This window comes from Watersipora subatra, chromosome 4 (assembly GCF_963576615.1).
Source record: "Watersipora subatra chromosome 4, tzWatSuba1.1, whole genome shotgun sequence".
NCBI classification, from domain to species: Eukaryota; Metazoa; Bryozoa; class Gymnolaemata; order Cheilostomatida; family Watersiporidae; genus Watersipora; species Watersipora subatra.
This window is the reverse complement of record NC_088711.1, coordinates 1958135-1983907: the sequence shown is the minus strand read 5'-3', so window position 1 is coordinate 1983907 and position 25773 is coordinate 1958135. Positions and strand designations below refer to the sequence as shown.

The 25773-nt window shown below is 38.5% G+C and overlaps 2 protein-coding genes across 2 annotated transcripts in view; one reads left to right on the top strand and one right to left on the bottom strand.

The window, feature by feature from the left end:
* LOC137394856 (elongator complex protein 4-like) overlaps positions 1–5655 on the bottom strand; it is a 30397-nt gene extending 24742 nt beyond the window's left edge. The window contains exons 1-3 of the mRNA XM_068081627.1: positions 5511–5655; positions 4075–4232; positions 3879–3992 (exon numbers count right to left, since the gene is read on the bottom strand). Coding sequence (XP_067937728.1) covers positions 3879–3992; positions 4075–4232; positions 5511–5652 — 414 coding nt within the window. The 5' untranslated portion in view covers positions 5653–5655. The remainder of the gene's footprint in view (positions 1–3878; positions 3993–4074; positions 4233–5510) is intronic.
* A 6030-nt stretch (positions 5656–11685) lies between these two features.
* LOC137395117 (lysosomal alpha-mannosidase-like) overlaps positions 11686–25773 on the top strand; it is a 22911-nt gene continuing 8823 nt past the window's right edge. The window contains exons 1-8 of the mRNA XM_068081918.1: positions 11686–11794; positions 11914–12016; positions 12127–12276; positions 13281–13474; positions 13839–14036; positions 15188–15259; positions 16944–17060; positions 18753–18956. Of these exons, the coding sequence (XP_067938019.1) occupies positions 11720–11794; positions 11914–12016; positions 12127–12276; positions 13281–13474; positions 13839–14036; positions 15188–15259; positions 16944–17060; positions 18753–18956 (1113 nt within the window). The 5' untranslated portion in view covers positions 11686–11719. The remainder of the gene's footprint in view (positions 11795–11913; positions 12017–12126; positions 12277–13280; positions 13475–13838; positions 14037–15187; positions 15260–16943; positions 17061–18752; positions 18957–25773) is intronic.

Sequence of the window (25773 nt, the reverse complement as noted above, 5' to 3'; positions counted from 1 at the left end):
CTACAGGAGCTGGAGACAACCAGGGGCTTTATCAACCGTTTTGAACAGCTGATAAAGAGAAAAGAAGAAGGGATGGCCAAAAGGGGAAAGAGTAATAAAGACCTGTTGATGCGTAACGATATCTTTCTTCAAACACTCATAGAAAAGCTCAGCAGCAACCTGGGAGTGCGGGTGAGCTATAAAGCACTCATAGAAAAGCTCAGCAGCAACCTGGGAGTGCGGGTGAGCTATAAAGCACTCATAGAAAAGCTCAGCAGCAACCTGGGAGTGCGGGTGAGCTATAAAGCACTCATAGAAAAGCTCAGCAGCAACCTGGGAGTGCGGGTGAGCTATAAAACACTCATAGAAAAGCTCAGCGGCAACCTGGGAGTGCGGGTGAGCTATAAAGCACTCATAGAAAAGCTCAGCAGCAACCTGGGAGTGCGGGTGAGCTATAAAGCACTCATAGAAAAGCTCAGCAGCAACCTGGGAGTGCGGGTGAGCTATAAAGCACTCATAGAAAAGCTCAGCAGCAACCTGGGAGTGCGGGTGAGCTATAAAGCACTCATAGAAAAGCTCAGCAGCAACCTGGGAGTGCGGGTGAGCTATAAAGCACTCATAGAAAAGCTCAGCGGCAACCTGGGAGTGCGGGTGAGCTATAAAACACTCATAGAAAAGCTCAGCGGCAACCTGGGAGTGCGGGTGAGCTATAAAGCAAAATTGCTGCACACTACAAATTTATTTTAATTAACAAATCTCTAGACATGTGGCTTCAGAACACTTGTTGTACATAACACATATTGCAGGATATTATAATATAATCTGTCCTAGTGACATATTGCTGCAGGAGCTTTTATTTTGATAGCTATGAATTGACAAATCTCTACACAGCGTTCATCTAGCTAACCTGTTCTTCTGTGTCCCCTGCAATACCTCTTCATTATAGAGAAACCAGTTGTTAGAATACTTGTGATTTCAATGTGAGGTTCTTATGACTAAGGGATGCGCCCTGGAATAGAGTAAAATTATAGTCAGTGTAATATTACTTGGAGCATCAGATTTTAACTAAACAAAGTGCAAACAAGAAAATAATTCTATGTTTAAAAATAGAATAGAGTAGAATAGAATGAAATGTCTGATATAGAACTAGCTCGTAAACTACTTTCTTAGATATTAAAAATTCTAAGAAAGGCAGAATCTGGAATACGGTAGCGAAGATTGCCTTGTAAACTTCCCTGTAGATTTTTGATATCTCAGTGTTTTGAGCTATAGACACTGTTCCCACGAATAATATTTTAGTAGAAGATAACTCTTAATATTCTAAAACTTTAGAATACGAGCAATGGCATCAATAATATAAAGAATGTCATTAAATGTCAACAACGAAAACCAAATTAATGAACAAACTATTTTAAACAAGCCTTGCTCAATTTTAGAGAGAAACTGCAGAAAGCAATTCAGATACTAAAGTACTGGAATCAAGAAACTTAGCACAATCAACTGTGACATCAGGACAACCCGCTTCCATAGCAACACAATCCGCTCTAACCCCAAACGAGCCTACTCTCAACTCGGCCCTTGAGCAAGAAACGGGCAACGGAATGACACCTCATGTGGCGCCTGCATTAACAGCTAGACAGAGCAGTATGGCTAGAGTGTTTCCAACAACTCTTCCTGAACGATGGTTTAGTCTCAGGTGAGAGAGCATATTGTTATGTATCAGCACAAGTGGTGAGAATGTGTATATGATGGCAAGGTGAAAGATGTGAGACAAGTATAGCGGGTGAGACATGCTACAGATGAGAAGGTGAAGCAGGTGAGACAAGTATAGCAGGTGAGGCATGCTACAGATGAAAAGGTGAAGCAGGTGAGGCAAGTATAGCAGGTGAGACATGCTACAGATGAGAAGGTGAAGCAGGTGAGACAAGTATAGCAGGTGAGACATGCTACAGATGAAAAGGTGAAGCAGGTGAGACAAGTATAGCAGGTGAGACATGCTACAGATGAAAAAGTGAAGCAGGTGAAACAATTATAACAGGCGAGACATGCTACAGATGAGAAGGTGAAGCAGGTGAGACATGTATAGCAGGTGAGACATGCTACAGATGAGAAAGTGAAGCAGGTGAAACAATTCTAGCAGGTGAGACATGCAGGCAGGCAGGGCAGACGAAGCAGGTGGCTAAGTTAACCAGGAGGAACAAGCCAAGTGAGGTGGTTGAGTCTAACCAGAGGGTGAGGTACATGTGACAGGTGAGACAGGTGAATCCAACAAGGCAAGACAATCGAGGCAGGTAAGCCAGATCAGTAAGGTAGGGCAAATGAGGCAAGGTGAAGTATTCTTGCCTGCATTACCAACGTTTTTACAGATTTGAAGATTGCAGAAGAGCTCATGGCCTCCATCATATCACCAAAAACTAGGTTATAACATGAGCTATTTTGCTGTAAACTATAATTATACTAGTTTTAATAAAATATGACAAGGCAATCAATCATGGATTAGCGCATGGTCATTTTGCAGCTGAGGTTTGAATGAATAAAAAACTTTGAGGTTGTTTAGGCCTTTACATAATTGTTAATGTCCATGATTATACTGCATGAATTATTATTATTAGAATAAAATAATCAGCTACATTTTTTGCTCTTTAAAATTTACAGGCTCAGTTTCAAGTTAGCCTGTCTTGACAAACTGTTGTTTTTGCAGAGTTGTCTCCCATCGAGCAGAGCGAGCGAAACAACAGCTTGTCACAATACGCACTGCACCTGATGCATCAGCTGCACTGAAAGGGAGTCGTTCTCTTCCGTCTATGCGGCTCGGCTGCGATGTAATGTCGGTCAAAAATTCGGCAAAAATTTATGTAGAAAGAAATAAGATAAACACATTTAACCAGAAACCAGCCTCTGCAGTAAACTTAATGTAAACATTTTTATCTTATTTTTTTCAACATAAATCTTTGGATTAAATTCGTTATGATTACCAATGGAGCAACCGACATAAAATCGCAGCCAAGCCGCATAGACGGAAGAGAACAACTCCCTTTCAGTGCAGCTGATGCATCAGGTGCAGTGGGTATTGTGACAAGCTGTTGTTTTGCTCGCTCCGCTCAACGGGGGACAACTCCGCAAAAACAACAGTTTGTCAAGACAGGCTCGTTTTAAGTATGACAGAAGGTCACACTTAAATGTGAGTTTAGCTTGTAATTGTAAAATGTGAAGCCAACTGACAACATAGTGAGCAGTCTTAACAACCCATCACACATCTGCAGCACTGCATGGGCTATGTAATGTATATAAAAGTGCGCGGAGGAAATATTTCATCACGTTATAGTCATTCTTTACTTACGCTATATATGACTGGTCAAGTTACATGCATGCATTTATATTTCACTTCTTTGCTGCGCAGTCCTTATGTTTGCACATTCCATTACTATTATCATATTGTTTAAAGCCATTTATCAATTATTGACACTTTCAGAGAAGGAATAGATACAACTATTCCTCCACCCAGCCTTCTTAGTGAAATTCTCACTGCTGAAGAACTAATTGCAGAAGACGCTCAGCTCTCAGAGACAGATATTTTGCCAGATGATTTCAGCATGATACTATGAGTCAAAACAGGAGTTGTGCTCACAATAAACTGACAATAATTATTGCCAGAATAATTGTTCAACATTAAAGCTTTTGTTAACCTAATGATGAAACCCTGTTGGCAGGCGATCGAGTAAATGAAGACATAAAGGGTACAAGCACCATCTTAACTTGCCTCTAATTTCCATGTTATCAAGATATCTTAATATACATATACGGAGCAGCCGTACACTCAATAGAAACATATACATATATACATGTATATATATATATATTATATAAATATATATATCTAAGGGTACAAACAGATGTACCTGTTGTGTGGAGGGTTGATTCTTGTACCTCCACGCTATTGATAACTCATCAGCATCAGATGGAGGATTGTTGGAGCTAGCAGCAGGCTCGTGCGTTATGGGCTGCGGCAAGTCCTGTGGTTACAGAATTCTATGTTATCAATTTAAATTGATTCTATGTAAGCAACTACAGGTAAGACAAATACACTCGTATTACCTGTAATATCTGTGATGGCGGTTGGTTGGCAGACGCCAAAAATATTTTGTGCTTGTTGGTTATTCCCTCTGCGATGTAATACTTGAGCAAGAGACTGGTGTAGGTGTTATATCTATCCTCATCTATGAGTATGCATGAGCCCACAGCTATGCCTCCACCTGCAGTCAGCAATCAACAGGTGCTATATCTATCCTCATCTATGAGTATGCATGAGCCCACAGCTATGCCTCCCCCTGAAGTCAGCAATCAACAGGTGTTATATCTATCCTCATCTATGAGTATGCATGAGCCCACCGCTATGCCTCCACCTGCAGTCAGCAATCAACAGGTGTTATATCTATCCTCATCTATGAGTATGCATGAGCCCACAGCTATGCCTCCACCTGCAGCCAGCAATCAACAGGTGCTATATCTATCCTCATCTATGAGTATGCATGAGCCCACAGCTATGCCTCCCCCTGAAGTCAGCAATCAACAGGTGTTATATCTATCCTCATCTATGAGTATGCATGAGCCCACCGCTATGCCTCCACCTGCAGTCAGCAATCAACAGGTGTTATATCTATCCTCATCTATGAGTATGCATGAGCCCACAGCTATGCCTCCACCTGCAGCCAGCAATCAACAGCCTTACCAGAGTGACACCCTCAGAAATTAGCACAACTTGCTTATACGAGTTCTTTAAAGTTTTTAAAATGATAATATATATTCGTGTTGGTCGCACTTAATGTTATTTATAGAAACCTTTTTGAAATTCACCAAAAATTAACTTCTTAAAAATTTGAGATGCATACCACTGAACAACAATGTGTTTTATGTTTATACCAGGTTTTAAAACAAAGAAAAATTGCTGATGGAGGAGTGAAAAGCCTCTAATACTTTAATTAACTATTGATGTTAAACTATTAAATATGAAATAATCATTGCAAAAAGCCTTGATGTTTTACCATCGAGCTGCATAAGTGTACTTCAGTGTGCGATTAGATATAATTGATGCTGACTAAATGCAATGCCTTCAATTTCATACATAAACTTTCCTGTGCATAGCTAACATAACTGAAACTGCTTACGCAATGTATAATTTAAAACAAAAAGAAACCTGTAAGTACTTGTCAGAAAACAAATGCAAATAAGAAAAGCCAAGATAAATGAGGTCCCAACTCACCGGCAGTACAAACAATTTAACAGGGACTTGACAAGGCACACTCACATGTCAGGAAAGAAGCTAATCAGATAACTTCAGTTCGAGACCCAGTCAAAGAACTTTGTGGATTGTCAACTTATAAATAAAGAACCTTAGCTGAAAGTATTATGGATGTCCTTTAAGAGCTTAGGTATACACGTATCTCTTAAAAGGGAGTGGCTGGTGTCATCACAAGAGCTGAAGGTAGCATGCACGAGTAGTTAGGGGTAAAATATACTTGTTACAGATATACCTATCAATGCATCAAGAGAAGGCACTCCTGTAGACACGAGCAAGGTACTGTTGTGAATAGATGGCTTTGTACCCAAGATCCCTGTTACTCGCACTCCTTTCTTGTGAAAACCGCGTGGTCTCTGATCACCGGGCTGCTGCATACTTCTTCCTAGCAAAAGGTAAGTCTAACAATCGTAAATTTAAGCATGCGAGGCGCGTAATAAAACTGAAATGAGGTGTAAATTAACAATCAGCCAAACCATAGCAGGTCAGTGTGATTGCACGAACCCTTGGAGTTCTTCCTAACACAATAGTTAACCACATCGGATATAAACTGATAGCTCTGAGCATACCAGTAAATAGTCAGATTAGCACTAAATCTTATCAGATTTGTAATAACGCTTTTTCTCTCCCCCTCTTTCCCTTCCTCGCCTCTCTCTCCCCCCTCTCCCTCCCTCATAAATATTTTAGAAGAAATGACAGAGCACCAATTAACAGTTGTTTTTCACATAAACCTATTTTGCCACCTTCACTGCCAGTTAGCAGTAAAGGTGGCAAAATTGGCAGTTTTAGCAGCTTCAATCTGAAATCCAACTAAATGTAATTCTGCGCAAACACAATGCTTGCATGAGCTTGTAATTACATGGTTGAAAGTCCTGTAAAGTGGACACACTGTTTAATCATGTTACTAGATAACGTAGTCAGAGCTGATGTGAAATACATAGTTGCACATCTACCTTCACCTCAATTTTAAGAATGAAAACTTCATTCTCAATGTGTAAGTGTGCAAACAACATCTACAGAATATTTCATAAAAAATAAACTATCTTCTACTGTAGATACAATGAGTTGTGCAGTATTAGACTCATCAGTTGATCTATATAATGCACTGAGACAGACGCTGCTACATGTCTCTAATGTACTATGCACCAAAAATATAATATAAGTATCAATTGAAATCCATTATTCAACTTAAAAATGCAGTGCTACCCTATAAACCTGGTTGCTTTTGGCGTGTTCTAATTTAGCCTCACTTTGAACCAAAAGTAAGTATCAACTTTGACCTAATTAAACGGTCCAAACTTACTTTTTACATTGATGTGCCTTGACAGCAGCAGCACTTTTATGTGAACTGGATTGCAAGTTTTAAATAAACTACTACTTCTCATTGAAACATGAATAAGAAACAAGCACAAGTCTTTTAGTAGATACGCTGCTGAGTGGTTTAACTGCTCATAAAAAAGCACGTACTGTACATTAGTAAGTTCTACCTGATTATAGATATCGGCCCTTTCTCAAGGAACCGCTTCGATCTTAGCGGTCTGCCTACTGCTATCATTAGAATCAGAGTTGTCCTGTCCTGCTACTGCGGCAAGTGCAGATATGAAAGCTACGTAAGCTTTTACTATTGCCATTGCAACATTATACCGTATGTATGTACAATAAGTGTGAAGCTCTTCCATGAGAGCCTGCGATCCATCAGACTCAAAACTTGGATGAGCAAGAAAATTTGGAATGTCTTGCTTGCCCTTATATTACTGGAGCTTTCAATTAACCAGGTACAAAGTCGGGCTAACCCTTGCCTATTAACGCTGACCTACTGGCTAATGAATAGCCCAAAATGGGCATTTTGCCAGGTACCGACTATAAAGAAAGGATTCACCACTTTTTAAAAGAATTAGCATGGGTCAAGAATGAAACTGCTTTGCTGGCTGCCTAACCATGAAGGCCATTTTTATTTTACAAAATGTTAATCAAAATATTTTTTGTAAAATGAAACAGTCCAAATAGACACAATGTCTCAAATATGAGCAGTGTTATACATACTTCATAATACAAAAAAAAACTTGCATGGGAGCACTATCAATGTACACTTATAGTGCCTCTAGTCAGAGTGGGACATCAATGAGGACAGTGTGTCAAGCGGACTAAATACAACTATTAAGTATTTGTTTAACTACACGCAGCCAAGAAATGAGACAATTCTCAAAGTCCAATGGGTTTTAATGGCTGTACAATCAGGAATGTGTTGCCCTACCAAAATAGTAGTAACACTAGTAAAAAGATACTGTCAGCAGTGATTAGCATTGTAAGTACCACACAGGTCATCTAGTTCCGAAGCTTATTTAAAAGTAAGTTTTCTGATGTTTGTCCAGCTGCAAAGCTTGAGACAAATCAGTCAAAAAATACCAGAGGTATAGACGATTGGAGCCAAATGGTACACTGTAAACTTATGTATCTTTTTGCTTGACTAAGATTTCCAATGTAAGGCAGGCTGTTTGAATATAAACAAATCAATAAACATCCAACTTCAAAATGTGTTTTAGTTGCTATTTTCTCAATTAGATAGCCGAACATCCAGTCACTTTGGATGTTTTGAAGAATCTGACTGGATCTAGGACTTTCAGTAAAACCAGCTGCTAGTCTTTCAGCTGATACCTGTAAAAGATGCTGTAAGATGCTTTTTGAAATTTATTTGATAGCTTGTAAAGAGCAGCTTAAATATGAACTCAAAAGGACATAATGTTTAGGCTTTTCAGCTGTTAGGTGTAAGCTAGAAACTCTGCAATCTTGTGATTTTAAACAGGCTTTGTAATTCCAAAAGTTACAATATACTGAGTGTAAAAACCACAAATATAATTGGTTTATTACGTACTATTTATGTGCCAATCAAGCAGTTGGTTGTTATTGGTGTCTTTTTGAGTTACCTAAATGTACTGTATATACACGCAGATTATTTCAATTTTGTCATGTTGCACATCATATATTTCAGTTGTATACATTGGCGTACATTTATTTTCTAACATTATTGTCTACTTCCTGGAAATAAAAAACAATTATACTATTTTACTCTACAGTGATTGTAAGCATATTTACGCTAGTGTTCGATACAGCTGGAGTCAGACAGTAACAAAGTTTTAAAAAGCCCCTAACTCAAGGGGTGATTCATCTCACAATTGCAGTCAATATTTCAGCCATGACCAGATAAGTACTATATCATAACATATTGTGCCTCACCAATAAAACGAAACTGAGGCAACCCCAACATTTGTAACGGTTTTTAATTACTAAACTGTTCTGGCTGGATAAGAAATTGTTACACATCCTCCACAAAGATTAACTAGTTTTTAACTTGCATGATTGTAAGAGCCATTCATTTTTTCAATTCGTGGCTGTCTAAACATTAAAATGTTGGAACTTGGTGTATAACCTATGATGTTTCATAGTTCTATGTCAAGTCAAATCAATTAATCGCATTCGCCCCATAATGGGGCATTAGAGCGATATCTTTATCAAGTAACATGAGTAGATTACTCTTAGTTTGGGTTTTTCCTGTTCTTTTTTATTGTGATTTTTTAAATTTGGTTGGGCAATGTTGTTATTAAATGTTTTGTTGATGTTTCATAGTTTTATGTCAAGTCAAATCAATTAATCGCATTCGCCCCATAATGGGGCATTAGAGCGATATCTTTATCAAGTAACATGCGTAGATTACTCTTAGTTTGGGTTTTTCCTGTTCTTTTTTATTGTGATTTTTTAAATTTGGTTGGGCAATGTTGTTATTAGGGTTAAGGGTAGGGGTTAGGTGGGGGCAAAAACTTTCAATGAATATTGAAAGTCATTGAACAACTATCTGGTCGTTCATACATGGTTGCCAATAAGCAAACAGACCAAGCAGTGAGGCGTAATCGTGTAGATCTCCGACCCAATCAAGAAGCTGATGTAAGCTCTGCAACAAACAATATTACAAGCACTGCTAGTGATTGCACATAACCCAAGTAAGCTAACAGACAGGTTATCAACAGTTCTTGGTGGGGGTGTGTAAGAAAGAAAATGTAACCCTAATATTAGGCATCTGCTATCCAAAAACAAGCAAGCTGACCATAGGTGCTCGTTCTTGTCTACAGCATACTTAAAATAGTTTTATTGACTTCGAACAATAAAAAATATACTGCGATACGTCACTTTTTTCTTTTTGTATTCATTTTGCACGCCTTGCAAACTATTGTTACATAAAAACTCAGCCCACTAGGAAATTCTGCCTAAATAAACAACTTCTTAGCAAAATTTAGAGCGGTTCCATTTCTTACTTTAAAATATACTTTATACAAAACATTTAATGAGAAAAAAGCTTTAATCATACTGCGCAGCGATCAATGGCGTTGCATAATACAAAGCTTAATACGATAAAGCCACTGAGATTGGTGCGGTTGCAAGAACAGATTCATTGGGTTACTCGATGAAGTGCTGAAAGTTGAGGTTAGCCAACATACGCGTTATCATCTACAGAATTGCTAAACGTTTAACAACTATTTGAAACTGGTTGTAGTGCCGAGTCATGCTTTTCATTTAGATTACATATTATATTATCGTATCTGTAGCACGAGCTTTTTTTACAAAAGACATCGGTATAAGGGTTGCGATCGAACGTTGTTCCTCAACCAAATTGCGCCAGATTGAAACTACGCACAGATTGAGGGTCGAATAGCTATTCCAATAAAATCTAATATCGCAATATCCTCTAGCTTTGGAAAACTTTGGCTGGAGCTTTTACGCAATGTTGTTCATGGCTTCGATATTGCATTTATCACAAAATTTGCAAAGTACTTTAGTTTTTTTGGAGCTATATTTTTTATATTGCTAGAATAATATTGAACTAGTACATAATCATTTTTATTCTATTCTGATTATTTCTTACAGCGTTATTTTGACCTGAAACACTAACACAGTTGTGTCAAAGTTAACTACGCAAACAAGTTCGATTCAAGTTCTAACTCTTGCTTATTTGAGAAGATAGTAGAATATGAAGCTTATAATTTTATTTTAGTTTTTATTGTGAGCCTTTAGTTGTAAGATTTCTGTAATGTGCAGCTCACTAATTAATAATACATAACAGTATAAACAAAGCTAGCATAATGTGCTAGCTTCATCTTATGATGAGCTTACTACTGACAGAAAGGATACTGCCATAATCACACGTGCTGCTGCCCGGGGTGAACCAACATCAATATATGCCGTGACTCGCCTCTTTCATAACAGTTTCTTACCCAAAACCGTTAGAGACTTGAGACTTAAATCTCAGACTGAAACATAAGTCAGCCTAATGCTGGAATCTAGGTGAACCAGAGTATTAACCAAATTTTTACTTCTGAGGCACTTTCTCAAGGCCCTGGGGCTAATTACAAGTGTACTATTACTATCGAGTAAGTATCGAGTAAGTAACAGTACTGTTTATCAGATGAATGTCAGAGTAAACTGAATGAGCTTTCAGTCTAAACAGAGTTTAACAGATATTTTATAAAGCTATTTTAAAGGCTCCAAATTATTTACATCATGAAAAATAAAAAGCAGATATGCTTGTCAGCAATTTTAATAGACATGAATATAGTTACGGCCTACCTGGTGTAGGTCCACTAATTAGTGAGAGGCTCATCATTGAGTTTGTGTATTGAATCATGTTTAAATTTGTGTATTGGCTCATATTTAAATGTGCATATTACCTCTCCCTAGTTTGCATCAACCCACCATAGTCTGCGCTCAGTTCATCTTTAGGTTATGCAACAGCTCATCTTTGAGTTTGTGTTTGGCTCACTTTTGAGTGGTAGTAGTATTTCAAGTTTGTGTCATAGCATCATCTTACCTTTGAGTTGGCTTACTTATGTTGGCTTACCTGTGAGTCTGGGTGTCACCTCACCTGTGAGCCTGGGTGTCGCTTCACCTGTGAGTCTGGGTTGCGCCTCAACTGTTAGTCTGGGTATCGCCTCAACTGTTAGTCTGGGTGGCGCCTCATGCTGGATTCTACGCATTGCCTCATCATAAAGTCCATGTATTGGCTCACCCTTGAGTCTGTGTATTGGCTCACTGGTATAACAGTGAGTGTAGCGGAAGCTGGTCAATAAAGTTACAGCAGTAATACTGTAATAACTTTTTCATGTTATCCGGAAATATCTGATTTTCTGATAAAATGTCCAATTGCTATGTTTTTCAAACATGCTAAATTTTAGCTTATATAATGGCGCCTTGCTGCAAGTATGTCTCAATATACTTTAGTTACAGAAAATTGTGAAATTCTGTCTCTATATGCTCTAGCTCTGTCTACGTGTACTTGATCTTAGCCAATGTCTTCTGTAATGATGCCTATGGGTGCTATACTCTGTCCATTTTTTAATCGCTGCCAGTACCCTTTTTACTATTATTCCAGGCTGTTGCTGAAAATTATTTGGTATAATGTCTTGGATTGCGCTGGTTCTTATGTTGCTGGCTGTAAATCTAAAAGATACTCAAGCCAAGTGTGGATACGAGGTAAGTGGTACATACAGGTACACGCTAGTTTATTCTGCGCTGCCCTAGGTTGTATTTTGTGATTCTATAACTGAACTGCTTTAGGATTTGTGGTTTTAGTTGCTACCAATTCATTGTAGTCATGTGACCTTGGGAAAGAAGGCATGATCAACGTGCATTTAATACCTCACACTCATGATGATGTCGGCTGGATAAAGACTGTAGACCAGTATTATGTAGATGGTAATTATAAACTAAGTTTTCTCTACTCTAAATTCCATTTCACACAACAACATGTGAACTATGAGTGTAAGTTTGACTTGCTACACTAGACTTTTATTTGCTGTTTACAGAGGTGCAGTACATTCTTGACAGCGTTATTATGGCGCTTGATGCCAACCCACAGCGTAAGTTCAGTTACGTAGAAGTTGCTTTTTTCTACCGCTGGTGGAGACAGCAAGATGATGCAACAAAGGCCAAGGTCCAGCGGCTGGTGGCCAATGGTGAGTGAATTATTACTAATGTATCACTTTTGAAGTACATTAGCTAATTTGACGTGGTAGACAAGGGTGAAATTATGATGTAAGATGTCGGAATACACCCAACCTAAAAGTTCAGTCTAACTATGTTCTCTTCGCTTACAACAAATTTAAATATTTCTGCCTAAAAATATAACAGCTGGTCAGAAGGCTTCTAAAACAAAAAACTTATATTAGTCTATTTTACTACAACAAATGCATAAGAAAGAACTTTCCTCAGCCATTATTACAGTTTACAGTGAAATGCATTGTTTTCCCATGAAAATATTTCACAGTCATTACAAACCTGTTCGTTTACTGTAGAATGGGAAAGACCTGTTTACAGACAGTTCTGTTGTTTTCTTCAAACTCACTCTTTTTTGTTTTTATTCATATACATGTACTTTGTGTTAACGTCTGTCTATTATTGGTAAGACCCATATTGTATCACCCAGTAAACAACTGGCAGGTTATTACCATGAACACTTTTTTACAGTTTGTCAATTTTGATAATATGGATTATTATATTGTAAGCTTGCCAACTTAATGAAAATATAAATAATATTTTATATAAAAGACAATTGCAGTTCCTTTTTGCAGTACCTTGTATGGAGATGTCCCAATTTTGGACCAAACCAGTTGTAAGTTAGCCATTTTGCGACTTGCACAGTTTCTAAAATGCTGCTTAGTCATCGCTATCCTTGGTAAGAAGGGGATCTTTATATGATGTGCCAATCAATAACTCATATCAGGATGAGTCATTACTCGTACTATGGGATAAATATGAATGTATAACTAGCCTCAAAGTACTGAATACTTTAACACCCTTCTAGTGCGTTTCAGCTCGCTATCGCTTTAGAAATCAAACTTTTGCTAGTCCTAGCTCAGTCATGAGCGTAGGCCACCTCTGGTTATGGTTTACATCTTACTTGTTATATGACGAAGGAATCCAGTTTGTGAAGGTGCAGCTAGGTTACCTGATGTTGTAGGGCAGCTCAGTTTTATCCTTGGGGGCTGGTGTATGAATGATGAGGCTGGAACACACTACAATGCTATCATAGATCAGCACACGAGAGGTGTCAGTTTTCTGAACAAGACATTTGGGGAGTGTGGTAGACCGAGAGTCGCCTGGCAGATTGACCCATTTGGGCATTCTAAAGAGCAGGCCAGCCTCTTTGCACAGGTTTCTGACTATTTGGTTATTATATATCTTACCTACTAGTTATACATCTTACCTACTAGTTATACATCTTACCTACTAGTTATAGGTCTTACCAACTAGTTATATATCTTACCTACTAGTTATACAACTTACCTACTAGTTATACATCTTACCTACTAGTTATATATCTTACCTACTAGTTATATATCTTACCTACTAGTTATATATCTTACCTACTAGTTATACATCTTACCTATCAGTTATATATCTTACCTACTAGTTATATATCTTACCTACTAGTTATATATCTTACCTACTAGTTATATATCTTACCTACTAGTTATATATCTTACCTACTAGTTATACATTGTACCTACTGTTTTAGATGGGCTATGATGCGGTCTACTTTGCTCGCATAGACTATCAGGACTACGCGAGGCGCAATATGTCGAGAGAGCTGGAGATGATCTGGAAGGCAAGTGAAGATCTTCACACGGAGCTCTTTACAGGAGCTCTGTATGGCGAGCACTATGGTCCTCCACCCGGCATGAACTTTGACATCTACGCTCAACACAATATACAGGTTAGCGCTTTGCCTGAACGCTAGTAAGACTTGTCGTAGCTATTTCATTGGAAGAAATGCCATGCCATGTTACTGACTCTCCTGTTTGGTAGTGTCTTATAGTACCACTTGAGTACATTTCCAATATTTTAGTCTAAAAACTGAAAATGATCAGTATACCGTCTTCTACAAATCTTCTCTTTTATCATAGCAACTGCTCTCAAGTTGCCTGTCACTGCGCTCCCTGGTGTAGCATTCCTGACAATAATTAGAGGTTTTTGTACCTCAAACTTAAATCATGATGCAATGAGAATGCTTATTGTCGATGTCATGCTTTTTTCAGCTTGAAGTAAGAGATGCTGTCTTATTTTTGATATGGTCATTTACATGCATATATTTGTGTGTTTGCAGCGGAAACCTTTTTGGACACATACAATATGAGGTGTTATCTAGGTATCGTGTATTCTTACAGTCTCTCTAGCGTATGTAACATATAAGGCTTTAGTTAGGACCCAGCCTGCGCTATAACCTTCCAGCTATACTACTAGAAAGGGATGTTTTTCATGCTAGGATCATAATAATGAAACATCAAAACATAAAAATTTAGCTGTTTCAGGAGCTGCTACTGTTGCTGTGAGCTATTTGCACTCAGCAAAAGACTAAACGCTATCATCTATGTATTGTATTGTCATTTTAGTTAGACAACACATTACCATATACCCATTTTGATAACAAAACTGTCAATATTTTAGTTGTTTTGTTATCAACAACCGATTACTCCAATGTTTACACTGAAATGATGATGCAACTAGACAACTAGAGCTTGATCGCTCCCAATAGCTTAAGCTAATAAACGGTGCGAATAAATAAAGCAAGTAATCACATGGCCTGCCCTAATATGTGATTGTCATGAATGACTCATAACAACAAGTTGTTTGTCACATGCCAAGACAAGGGCATACATAGAAGGTCAGTGCTTGTTGCATTATAGTAATTGGCAACATCGGCAGTTAGCATGCAGAAACATCTGTCAGCCATTCATTGCTTGACCCAAACTCTCGTGTCAGACATCCATAGACACAGCCATAGACATGCATATTATGAATACGAATTGTTCAAGTATTCCATGACCTTTATGGATGAGTCTGGTATTTTCTGTGCATATCTCATAGGATGATGAGAGGCTACATGACTACAATGTGGATGAGGTGGTCGAGCAAGCCATCAAGGATGCCCTGCAGCAGGTGAGAACTTAAGCATTTGATGAACCCCGCTATAAAGTAATGTTATCTATATGCTTATCACAACATAACAACCTATTCAAAACAAATAGGAGGAGATACCAAACAAGGTTTCCTTCATGCACTCATATTACTAAATCCTTCTGGTTTGATTAGGGATCGTTACATAATCTACATACACAATAACTGCCAACATTCTGTGTAACTCTGTGACTATTACCATATATAGGATCTCCATTAGTATTGCTCTCTCATCTTCTGCGCTACCATTCAAATGTTTATTAGACTAACTATAGCCCTTTCTTCGTCTGGCCTGTATGCTAGTATGTTTTGTTATTCGCTCTACAAAATAGGAAGCTCACAATATTTCATCATGGGAACAGCTTTACAAAATAGTTCATAGCAAAATATGAAGAGCAGAGTTGTCTGAAGTGAGGTAGCTCAGCCAGAGGCCGTTTCAATGTTACGCTAACTTTATCGTATCTTTATTGAATGAAACCGCTGTTGAAATATTTATGAGTATTTATGATCACTGCATCAAGCAGTTGGCCAACATGACTTAACATGCATTTGTTAGTGAATGGTTAGTGTTAACATACAACATTAATTATCTCTTGATTTAAGTCTATAATCTCTTGTTTGACTACTAAAATTTATTTAAATGTGTATTAGCTCTGCTGAGCGGTAAAAAACTACGTAGGTCCTCATGGACTGTGTTCTGCTCGCTAGCCTGTACATAGTTATTTTAATAATAGGGCTGTCAGTCAAAATCAGTTAACAGACCTTTAGAAAGCACATGTATGTATAGACTCCATGAATTATCATGTTCTAGGGTAAAAGATCATTAAAATGAAAGCTATTGTTTCTTCTAGGTAGCCATTCTGTTTTGGGAATGATACTAAATCTGAGTAAATGCTGCCTATTTAAGTGCAGTGCAAAAAGTATGACCAGGCTGCTGTAAGTTATACTGTAAATTCTCAGCAATTGGTTGAAACTGTAGAAAAAGTAGCATTCTGTTTTTATCACAGGGTGAGGCCTTATTTAACTGTGCAGAGACTGTGGATTGTTTTTATTATTTTGCAAAGCTGTTAATAATTGGACAAGTCTCGAATGTGTTTGTAATTTTCCTTTAAAATTATTCCTCAAGTAGTGTTAATAAAAGTTATTTGTAGGTTATGGATGTATGCAAAACTATAAATCAAATACTTTAATCTTGTCATAATCCAGTATTGTATCCATCATTTAATAGAGAAGACAACTTCCTTTTCATTAGTAGCAGTTAATCGGCACATTTTCAAGCTGCGCTATTAATGAGTTAAGAATGTTTCTTTTCAAGCTGTTGTAAATATTAAGTGTAATGCTTATGCCAAAGAGTAGTGAACATTGACTAGGTGATAGTCTAAGTCCCTTGTAGTGAAATACATAAGGGTTGTAAAGGCTTCCAAAGGCAGTAGATGCTAGAGATATACAAAAACGCTATCAAAACATGAATAATAGTTTCTCAGCCTACAGCCTATAGTAACATTATCTGCTCCTACAATAATTACTGGACATTCTATTTAGCAAATGACTCATCGGCAGAGCTGGTATAGTCACTGATATTGTTATATAGGTGTGGACTGTTCAGTGCGGCATCTTTTGATATGCTCTGCGCTTCAATCATTCATTGAACTGTCACTATGTTTAGAACGAGTCTTTCAAAGGTGGCCACATTACCTGGCTCATGGGAGACGACTTCAACTACCAGAATGCACAGACATGGTATAAGAACATGGATAAACTTATCTCATTGGTTAATGCACGGGTAAGACATTAAAACTTCTCTCTATCTTTTAGAATGTCTCCTTTAGAGGTGGTCATATCGCTTGGACGGAAGGCATGGATTTCAACTATCAAAATGCACAGACCTGGTTTAAAAATCTCGATAAACTGATTGGATATACTAATGCGAGGGTAGGTGACACACAGTGTCTCTTAGGGTAGGTAACAGACAGCACCTCTTAGTGTAGGTGACACACAGCGCCTCTTAGGGTAGGTGACACACTACATCTCTTAGGGTAGGTGACACTCAGCACCTCTTAGGGTAGGTGTCACTCAGCGTCTCTTAGGGTAGGTGACACTCAGCGTCTCTTAGGGTAGGTGACACACTGCATCTCTTAGGGTAGGTGACACACTGCATCTCGTAGGGTAGGTGACACACAGCACCTCTTAGGGTAGGTGACACACAGCGCCTCTTAGGGTAGGTGACATACTGCGCCTCTTAGGGTAGGTGACACACTGCGCCTCTTAGGGTAGGTGACACACTGCATCTCTTTTGGTAGGTGACACACTGCGCCTCTTAGGATAGATGACACACTGCACCTCTTAGGGTAGGTGACACACAGCACCTCTTAGGGTAGGTGACACACTGCGCCACTTAGGGTAGGTGACACACTGCGCCTCTTAAGGTAGGTGACACACTGCGTCTCTTAGGGTAGGTGACATACTGCGCCTCTTAGGGTAGGTGACATACTGCACCTCTTAGGGTAGGTGACACACTGCGCCTCTTAGGGTAGGTGACACACTGCATCTCTTTTGGTAGATGACACACTGCGCCTCTTAGGGTAGATGACACGCTGCACCTCTTAGGGTAGGTGACACACAGTGCCTCATAGGGTAGGGGACATTCTGTATCTAATAGTGTAGGTAGGCAACACAAACCTTCAAGTACAGTGCGTGCCACTGCTTCTCTTTTACAATGCGAAAGACCATCTGTACTTTTTCTCATGTACACAGTCATATGTTGAGATGCTGAATATAACGTTCATGCTAATATTACTTAGCCCTCTATGATCATCCAGAGACTATTAAATCTTACAGGTCAAAGGTTATAAGATACTATGAACATCAACTAATCAAGTTCATTAGATAACACTTGTTGTCATGTTAGTGTTTATTACTCGTTGCACGTAGCAATGAGTGTTTTAAATGACCAGTACCTTAACCTACATGCACCCTAAATGACGAGTACCTTAACCTACATGCACCCTAAATGACGAGTACCTTAACCTACATGCACCCTAAATGACCAGTACCTTAACCTACATGCACCCTAAATGACCAGTACCTTAACCTACATGCACCCTAAATGACGAGTACCTTAACCTACATGCACCCTAAATGACCAGTACCTTAACCTACATGCACCCTAAATGACCAGTACCTTAACCTACATGCACCCTAAATAACTTTAATTAAATGCATTTCTTCAGCATCATTGAGCTTCTGTAAGTTCCGTCATGTTTAGATAAAGCAAACATTCTACTTGTTGATATCCTGTTGCACTTGTTTGAATAGTTTTTCATCTATTTGTGCCTCTATGTTTAAGGCTGCGTGCTGTGCTAGATATCTGTTAGATAGGTGCTAGATAGCTGCTAGATAGGTGCTACATAGGTGCTAGATAGCTGCTAGGTAAATGCCTGATGTATGCTGTACAGGAAATCGCTGTATCTTGCAGCAATCGTCTGGCAGCAAAGTGAACTTATTGTATTCAAATCCCTCATGCTACACATATGCCAAGAACAAGCTAAATATAACATGGAGCACAAAGAGTGATGACTTCTTTCCTTATGCCCACAGAGAGCATGCCTACTGGAGTGGCTACTTCACGAGCAGAGCCGCCCTCAAAGGGATGGTTCGACAGACTAACAACTTTCTCCAGGTGCCCTAACACGCCCACATTTGAAGTGGCATTCTTTTTCTGTCTGTCAGTGTGCATAAATCTTTTTGAACTATTCAACAGATGTTCCCAGTTGTTCGAACTCTTTCAACTTTGTTATGTGCGTTCTTCGACTCACAAGCAAAACAGATATGAATACTCTTTGCTCCCAAACAAAACCAAACACTATTACTTACGAGGGGTGTAGTGATAACACTAATACCTACGAGGGGTGTAGTGATAACACTAATACCTACGAGGGGTGTAGTGATAACACTAATACCTATGAGGGGTGTAGTTATGATAACACTAATACCTATGAGGGGTGTAGTTATGATAACACTAATATCTACGAGGGGTGTAGTGATAACACTAATACCTACGAGGGGTGTAGTGATAACACTAATACCTATGAGGGGTATAGTTATGATAACACTAATACCTATGAGGGGTGTAGTTATGATAATACTAATACCTATGAGGGGTGTAGTTATGATAACACTAATATCTACGAGGGGTGTAGTTATGATAACACTAATACCTACGAGGGGTGTAGTGATAACACTAATACCTACGAGGGGTGTAGTGATAACACTAATACCTACGAGGGGTGTAGTTATGATAACACTAATACCTACGAGGGGTGTAGTTATGATAACACTAATATCTACGAGGGGTGTAGTTATGATAACACTAATACCTATGAGGGGTGTAGTGATAACACTAATACTTATGAGGAGTGTAGTGATAACACTAATCAAAGCTGCGCTAAATAAAAACATACAGTTTGTTCAAAACATTTTCTTTCTAGCGCTCATTACTGTGTTGTCTCCAGAGTAATTATTTAAGAACTTTGCTGTATGGAGGCCCTTAGGGCCAAGTTAGTATTCAAATAAGGCAAAAAGGGTGACATTAATATCTGTTAGTAAAGTAGTAACAAATATTGAAAGGTTGTCTGCTACCTATATTCAACACTTGCCATTAAGTTTACAAAGTTGCTGAACTGCTTGACAGTCAGTATGATTTGCATGTACTGTTGATCCTCGTGTACAGTCGACCCTCGATAACACCGATTCCGTTAGTCTGGATATTGGATAAGATGTACAAATTTGGGCATAACAGCTGCAATTGCAGTGTAGTTACGCTCAAACAATTGATAGTCGCTTAAAAATGATTTTTAGTGAAAAATTAGAAAGTGATTTGATATAAGAAACACTTGTCTATTGGAGTTGTTTATATGAATCATTTGCAAGAGTGAAATATGTTTTTCAATTACCGTATATCGTTTGTGTGCTATTGGATTTTTATGATGGTGAAATATCATTTTATGTGAATTATGAATACGGTATGTTAGAAAACCTATAAGAAACATAGAAACCTATAGAAAACATGGGTCAAACTTGACTTCATATCTGACTTCATATCTGACTTCATATCTGACTTCATATCTGACTTCATATCTGACTTCATATCTGACTTCATATCTGACTTCATATCTGACTTCATATCTGACTTCATATCTGACTTCATATCTGACTTCATATCTGACTTCATATCTGACTTCATATCTGACTTCATATCTGACTTCATATCTGACTTCATATCTGACTTCATATCTGACTTCATATCTGACTTCATATCTGACTTCATATTTGACTTCATATCTGACTTCATATCTGACTTCATATCTGACTTCATATCTGACTTCATATCTGACTTCATATCTGACTTCATATCTGACTTCATATCTGACTTCATATCTGACTTCATATCTGACTTCATATCTGACTTCATATCTGACTTCATATCTGACTTCATATCTGACTTCATATCTGACTTCATATCTGACTTCATATCTGACTTCATATCTGACTTCATATCTGACTTCATATCTGACTTCATATCTGACTTCACGTTTGACTTCACGTTTGACTTCACGTTTGACTTCACGTTTGACTTCACGTTTGACTACATATGTGACTTCACAACATAAGTTTGAAAGATGAACTCATAGAATATTCAGTAAAACAAAATGGTTGTAATACTTTGGGTGAATGGAAATTTTAAAAAAGAATTTGTTATTACAGGAGCTGTTTAACCTTTGTTGCTTTTTTGAAATTTCCGCTGCTTAAAAGGTTTTTTCCCCCAACTTAAATATTTTAATGTATATGCAGCACAATACCCAGTATTTAGCATAATATATTTAAACCTTAGTGTCACAAAGTGGTGATGCAATGTGACAGGTTCGAGATATCTGGTGTTGTGATTGTATCCTGATGTCTGCACAAGGCTAAGAGTTAAGACGTCCGGGTGTAATATTGCGGCTACCTATGTATAAGTAATATAGTGTCTATATAATAATATACAGAAGATTGCTGTGAGAGTATAAAATAATCCTTTATTGCTGACTTGTAGACATGCACGCTGTAAACTGAATTTTGAATACTCATGAACTGCTGCAGTCAGGCTATTTATACCTCCTTACAATTATTCTAGAAACTTTCAAAAAAATCCATTCAGGAAAAATCTAGTAATAGAACAATGCTTCTAAATTTATGATCATGACTCATCAGCGTATTACGCAATAGCTATTGTCATGCTATAACATTGTTTATGATACTATATACAGCACTCAGAATCTGTGACAACTCCCCATTCAAGAGGAAATTTATAGTCAAATTTCCAGCATTAAGATTCTGAGTCTATTCTGCTCATATAGTCCGCTCCGACGTTGTCTTTCCCTTTGATCGATTCCACCGTCATGCGATAATCCTGCAGATATAGTGCCCATCTCATCACTCTGCTGTTCTCATACTTTGCTCGATTGATGTAGGTTAGTGGTTGGTGATCCGTTTGTAGTATGAACTCCACGCCGTAGAGATATGGTAGATATTTCTTTACAGCCCATACAATTGCCAGGCATTCTTTCTCTATTGTTGAGTAATTCCTTTCACGGTCCAGTAGTTTTCTGCTAGCATAGCTGACAGGAAATAGCTTTCCATCATGTTTCTGTAGTAGCACAGCTCCGAGTCCAGTGTCCGACGCGTCAGTCCTTAGGGTGAACTGCTTCGTTATGTCTGGTAGTTTCAAAACTGGTTTCTCGATCACTGATTACTTCTTCAGGTATTCCAACCCGACTGTAAATGTCGATTAGAGCTTCAGCCACTGCTTCTGAGCTTATCTCTTTCAGTGGAACAGCTTCGGGGTATCGAGTAGCGTAGTCCACCAGAGTTAGTATATATCTATGCCCTTTTTCACTCGGAGGGTTAATCGGTCCAATCAAGTCGACAGCGCAGCGCTTGAATGGAGTCTCAATTAGTGGAGTCCGCTGTAGGGGAACCTTCTGTACTGAACCTTTCTTTACAGTGCGTTGACAGATGTCGCAGGATCGACAGAATCTCGTAACCTCATCATGTAGACCCGGCCAGAAAAAGTTGGTTAGGATTCGATCAGTAGTTTTACGGATTCCCAGATGTCCACTCAATAAAGAATCGTGGGCGTGTCTCATCACAGCGACCCGTAGAGTTTTCGGTACAACTACTTGTTTTATCAGCTGTCCGCTGTTGTACCCTGGGTGATAATATTCACGATAAAGGATGTCCTTCTTCACCATGAACCTGGTTTGCTGTTTTCCTTTCGTTATTGCTTCTGTAGCGTCATACAGCCTCTTTAGAGAATCGTCTTCTCTCTGTGACTTGATGAGGTCTTCTCTGTTTACTTCGATGTTTTCATTGCTGACAACTGATAGTGGTTTTTCTCCTCGTTTGTTTTCTGTAGCTTGTGCGCGTGTAACCACAGAACACTCTTGATCCTGTTCTGGTAGTGGATTACATGGGGATCGAGCGCCTGAAATATTTCCAAGCATTAGGTCGTGAATGGGCGTCTCCATAACCATCGCCGTTACGTCTCCTTGATAGAATGGTGTATCGATGCTGATTTTGGCAAATGGAAGTTTTCTAGCAGTGTTATCTGCCATTCGCAGATATCCTTCCTTTCCTGTGTACTGATCAGCTTTTACCAGTGATTTCTTGACCACTACTGTGGTGCATCCAGTATCTCTAATCATCTCCACCTGCTTACCATTTACATAACCTCCAACCAGGTTTACTCCATTCTCCATTTTACCAAATTTACCTTTACAACATGCTACTTGTATGTAACGCTTCCCACTTATCTTAATTTCATCCGTATTCTGTCCTTCTGGATTTGTCTCCCCTTCAGCCACACCCGCCTTGTGCGTAGGTGTCTTGAGTCTTCGACATTCGGCTGTGTTATGGTTATTCATCTTGCAGTGTGCGCAGTACTTTTGAGGCTTCTTATTACACCGATTTGCAATATGCCCCTTTTCGTTATAACTGTGGCCGGTGATTGTTGTCTCATTTGGAGTTGTCTTCCTTATGAATGACATCTTGCGACCATGAGCTGTCAGGTATCGGTCAGCAGCTTCAGCTAACTTGTCACAGCTGTCAAATTTCATCTCCTTTAGATGTACAGCAAGATCCGTAGGACATGCCGCTATGAATTGTTCTCGCAAGTTGAATTCTTTCAGGTCTTTGCAGTTCGATAGCTCCACCCACTTGTCAATGTAGGTACTGAGTCGAACTAGAAATTGTTGTGGTGTTTCGTCGTGCTCGGCTTTACTCTCTCTGAATCGCTTTCTGTAGCCTTCCTCCGTGAGATTGTAGCGTTTTAACAGAGCTTCCTTCACCTGATCGTAGTCCTTCCTATTCTCTGCCGCCATTCTAGTGTAAGTCTCTGTAGCCTTACCTTTGAGATATTGGCTCAAATGGAATGACCATTCAGCTTTATCCCACTGATAGTTTTCAGCTATCCATTCAAATCGCTGCAGGTAACTATCCATGTCATCTGTTTTCTCATCAAACACTGGTAGTTTCGGTTTAGGTTTATTGCTAACCCACTCTAGTCCTGTACTCTCATTTTTGGAGTCATCCATCCTAATATTCTCCACTTCCAGTTTTTTCATCTCGAGCTCATGCGCCAACCTCTTTTCTTCTATCTCTCTTTGCATCTCCAACTCTCTTGCTTGTTTTTGGCTGTCTATCTCCATTTGCTTCATTTGGAGTTGGAGTTGTCTGTCCTCAGCTTCGGCCTCTTTTTTGGCTTCTCGTTCCATCCGTCTCTCCTCGCGTTCAATCTCCGCTGCGAACTTTGGTTCGTTCTCTTCAATGAATTTGGCTAGCTCAGCATCCTTTAATCCGAGCTTCCCGCCCATATCCATTGCCCTCTGCATACTGCTCATACTAGTCTCCGCCATTACTGACTGTCTTTTGGTACTCTTTATGTCTTGCGTGAGTTAGACTGATATAATCCTGATCAACGATAGATATTCCCGGAGCAGCCCCCAAGTTGTCACAAAGTGGTGATGCAATGTGACAGGTTCGAGATATCTGGTGTTGTGATTGTATCCTGATGTCTGCACAAGGCTAAGAGTTAAGACGTCCGGGTGTAATATTGCGGCTACCTATGTATAAGTAATATAGTGTCTATATAATAATATGCAGAAGATTGCTGTGAGAGTATAAAATAATCCTTTATTGCTGACTTGTAGACATGCACGCTGTAAACTGAATTTTGAATACTCATGAACTGCTGCAGTCAGGCTATTTATACCTCCTTACAATTATTCTAGAAACTTCCAAAAAAATCCATTCAGGAAAAATCTAGTAATAGAACAATGCTTCTAAATTTATGATCATGACTCATCAGCGTATTACGCAATAGCTATTGTCATGCTATAACATTGTTTATGATACTATATACAGCACTCAGAATCTGTGACACTTAGTATAGTGAATTTTCCTGTATATATATATAGACCTATATATAGGCACAGCGGTTAATCCGGACAATTTGGTTAAACCCGGTCTACCCACTGCTCCTATTAGTTCATTTTAAATGGGGTCGACTGTACTAATATTATGGTTCATCTTAAATGGGGTCGACTGTACTAATATTATGGTTCATCTTAAATGGGGTCGACTGTACTAATATTATGGTTCATTTTAAATGGGATCGACTGTACTAATATTATGGTTCATTTTAAATGGATTGGACTGTACTAATATTATGGTTCATTTTAAATGGGGTCGACTGTACTAATATTATGGTTCATTTTAAATGGGGTCGACTGTACTAATATTATGGTTCATCTTAAATGGGGTCGACTGTACTAATATTATGGTTCATTTTAAATGGGGTCGATTGTACTAATATTATGGTTCATTTTAAATGGGTTGGACTGTACTAATATTATGGTTCATTTTAAATGGATTGGACTGTACTAATATTATGGTTCATCTTAAATGGGGTCGACTGTACTAATATTATGGTTCATCTTAAATGGGGTCGACTGTACTAATATTATGGTTCATTTTAAATGGGGTCGACTGTACTAATATTATGGTTCATTTTAAATGGATTGGACTGTACTAATATTATGGTTCATTTTAAATGGATTGGACTGTACTAATATTATGGTTCATTTTAAATGGGGTCGACTGTACTAATATTATGGTTCATTTTAAATGGGGTCGACTGTACTAATATTATGGTTCATTTTAAATGGGGTCGACTGTACTAATATTATGGTTCATCTTAAATGGGGTCGACTGTACTAATATTATGGTTCATTTTAAATGGGGTCGACTGTACTAATATTATGGTTCATTTTAAATGGATTGGACTGTACTAATATTATGGTTCATTTTAAATGGATTGGACTGTACTAATATTATGGTTCATTTTAAATGGGGTCGACTGTACTAATATTATGGTTCATCTTAAATGGGGTCGACTGTAC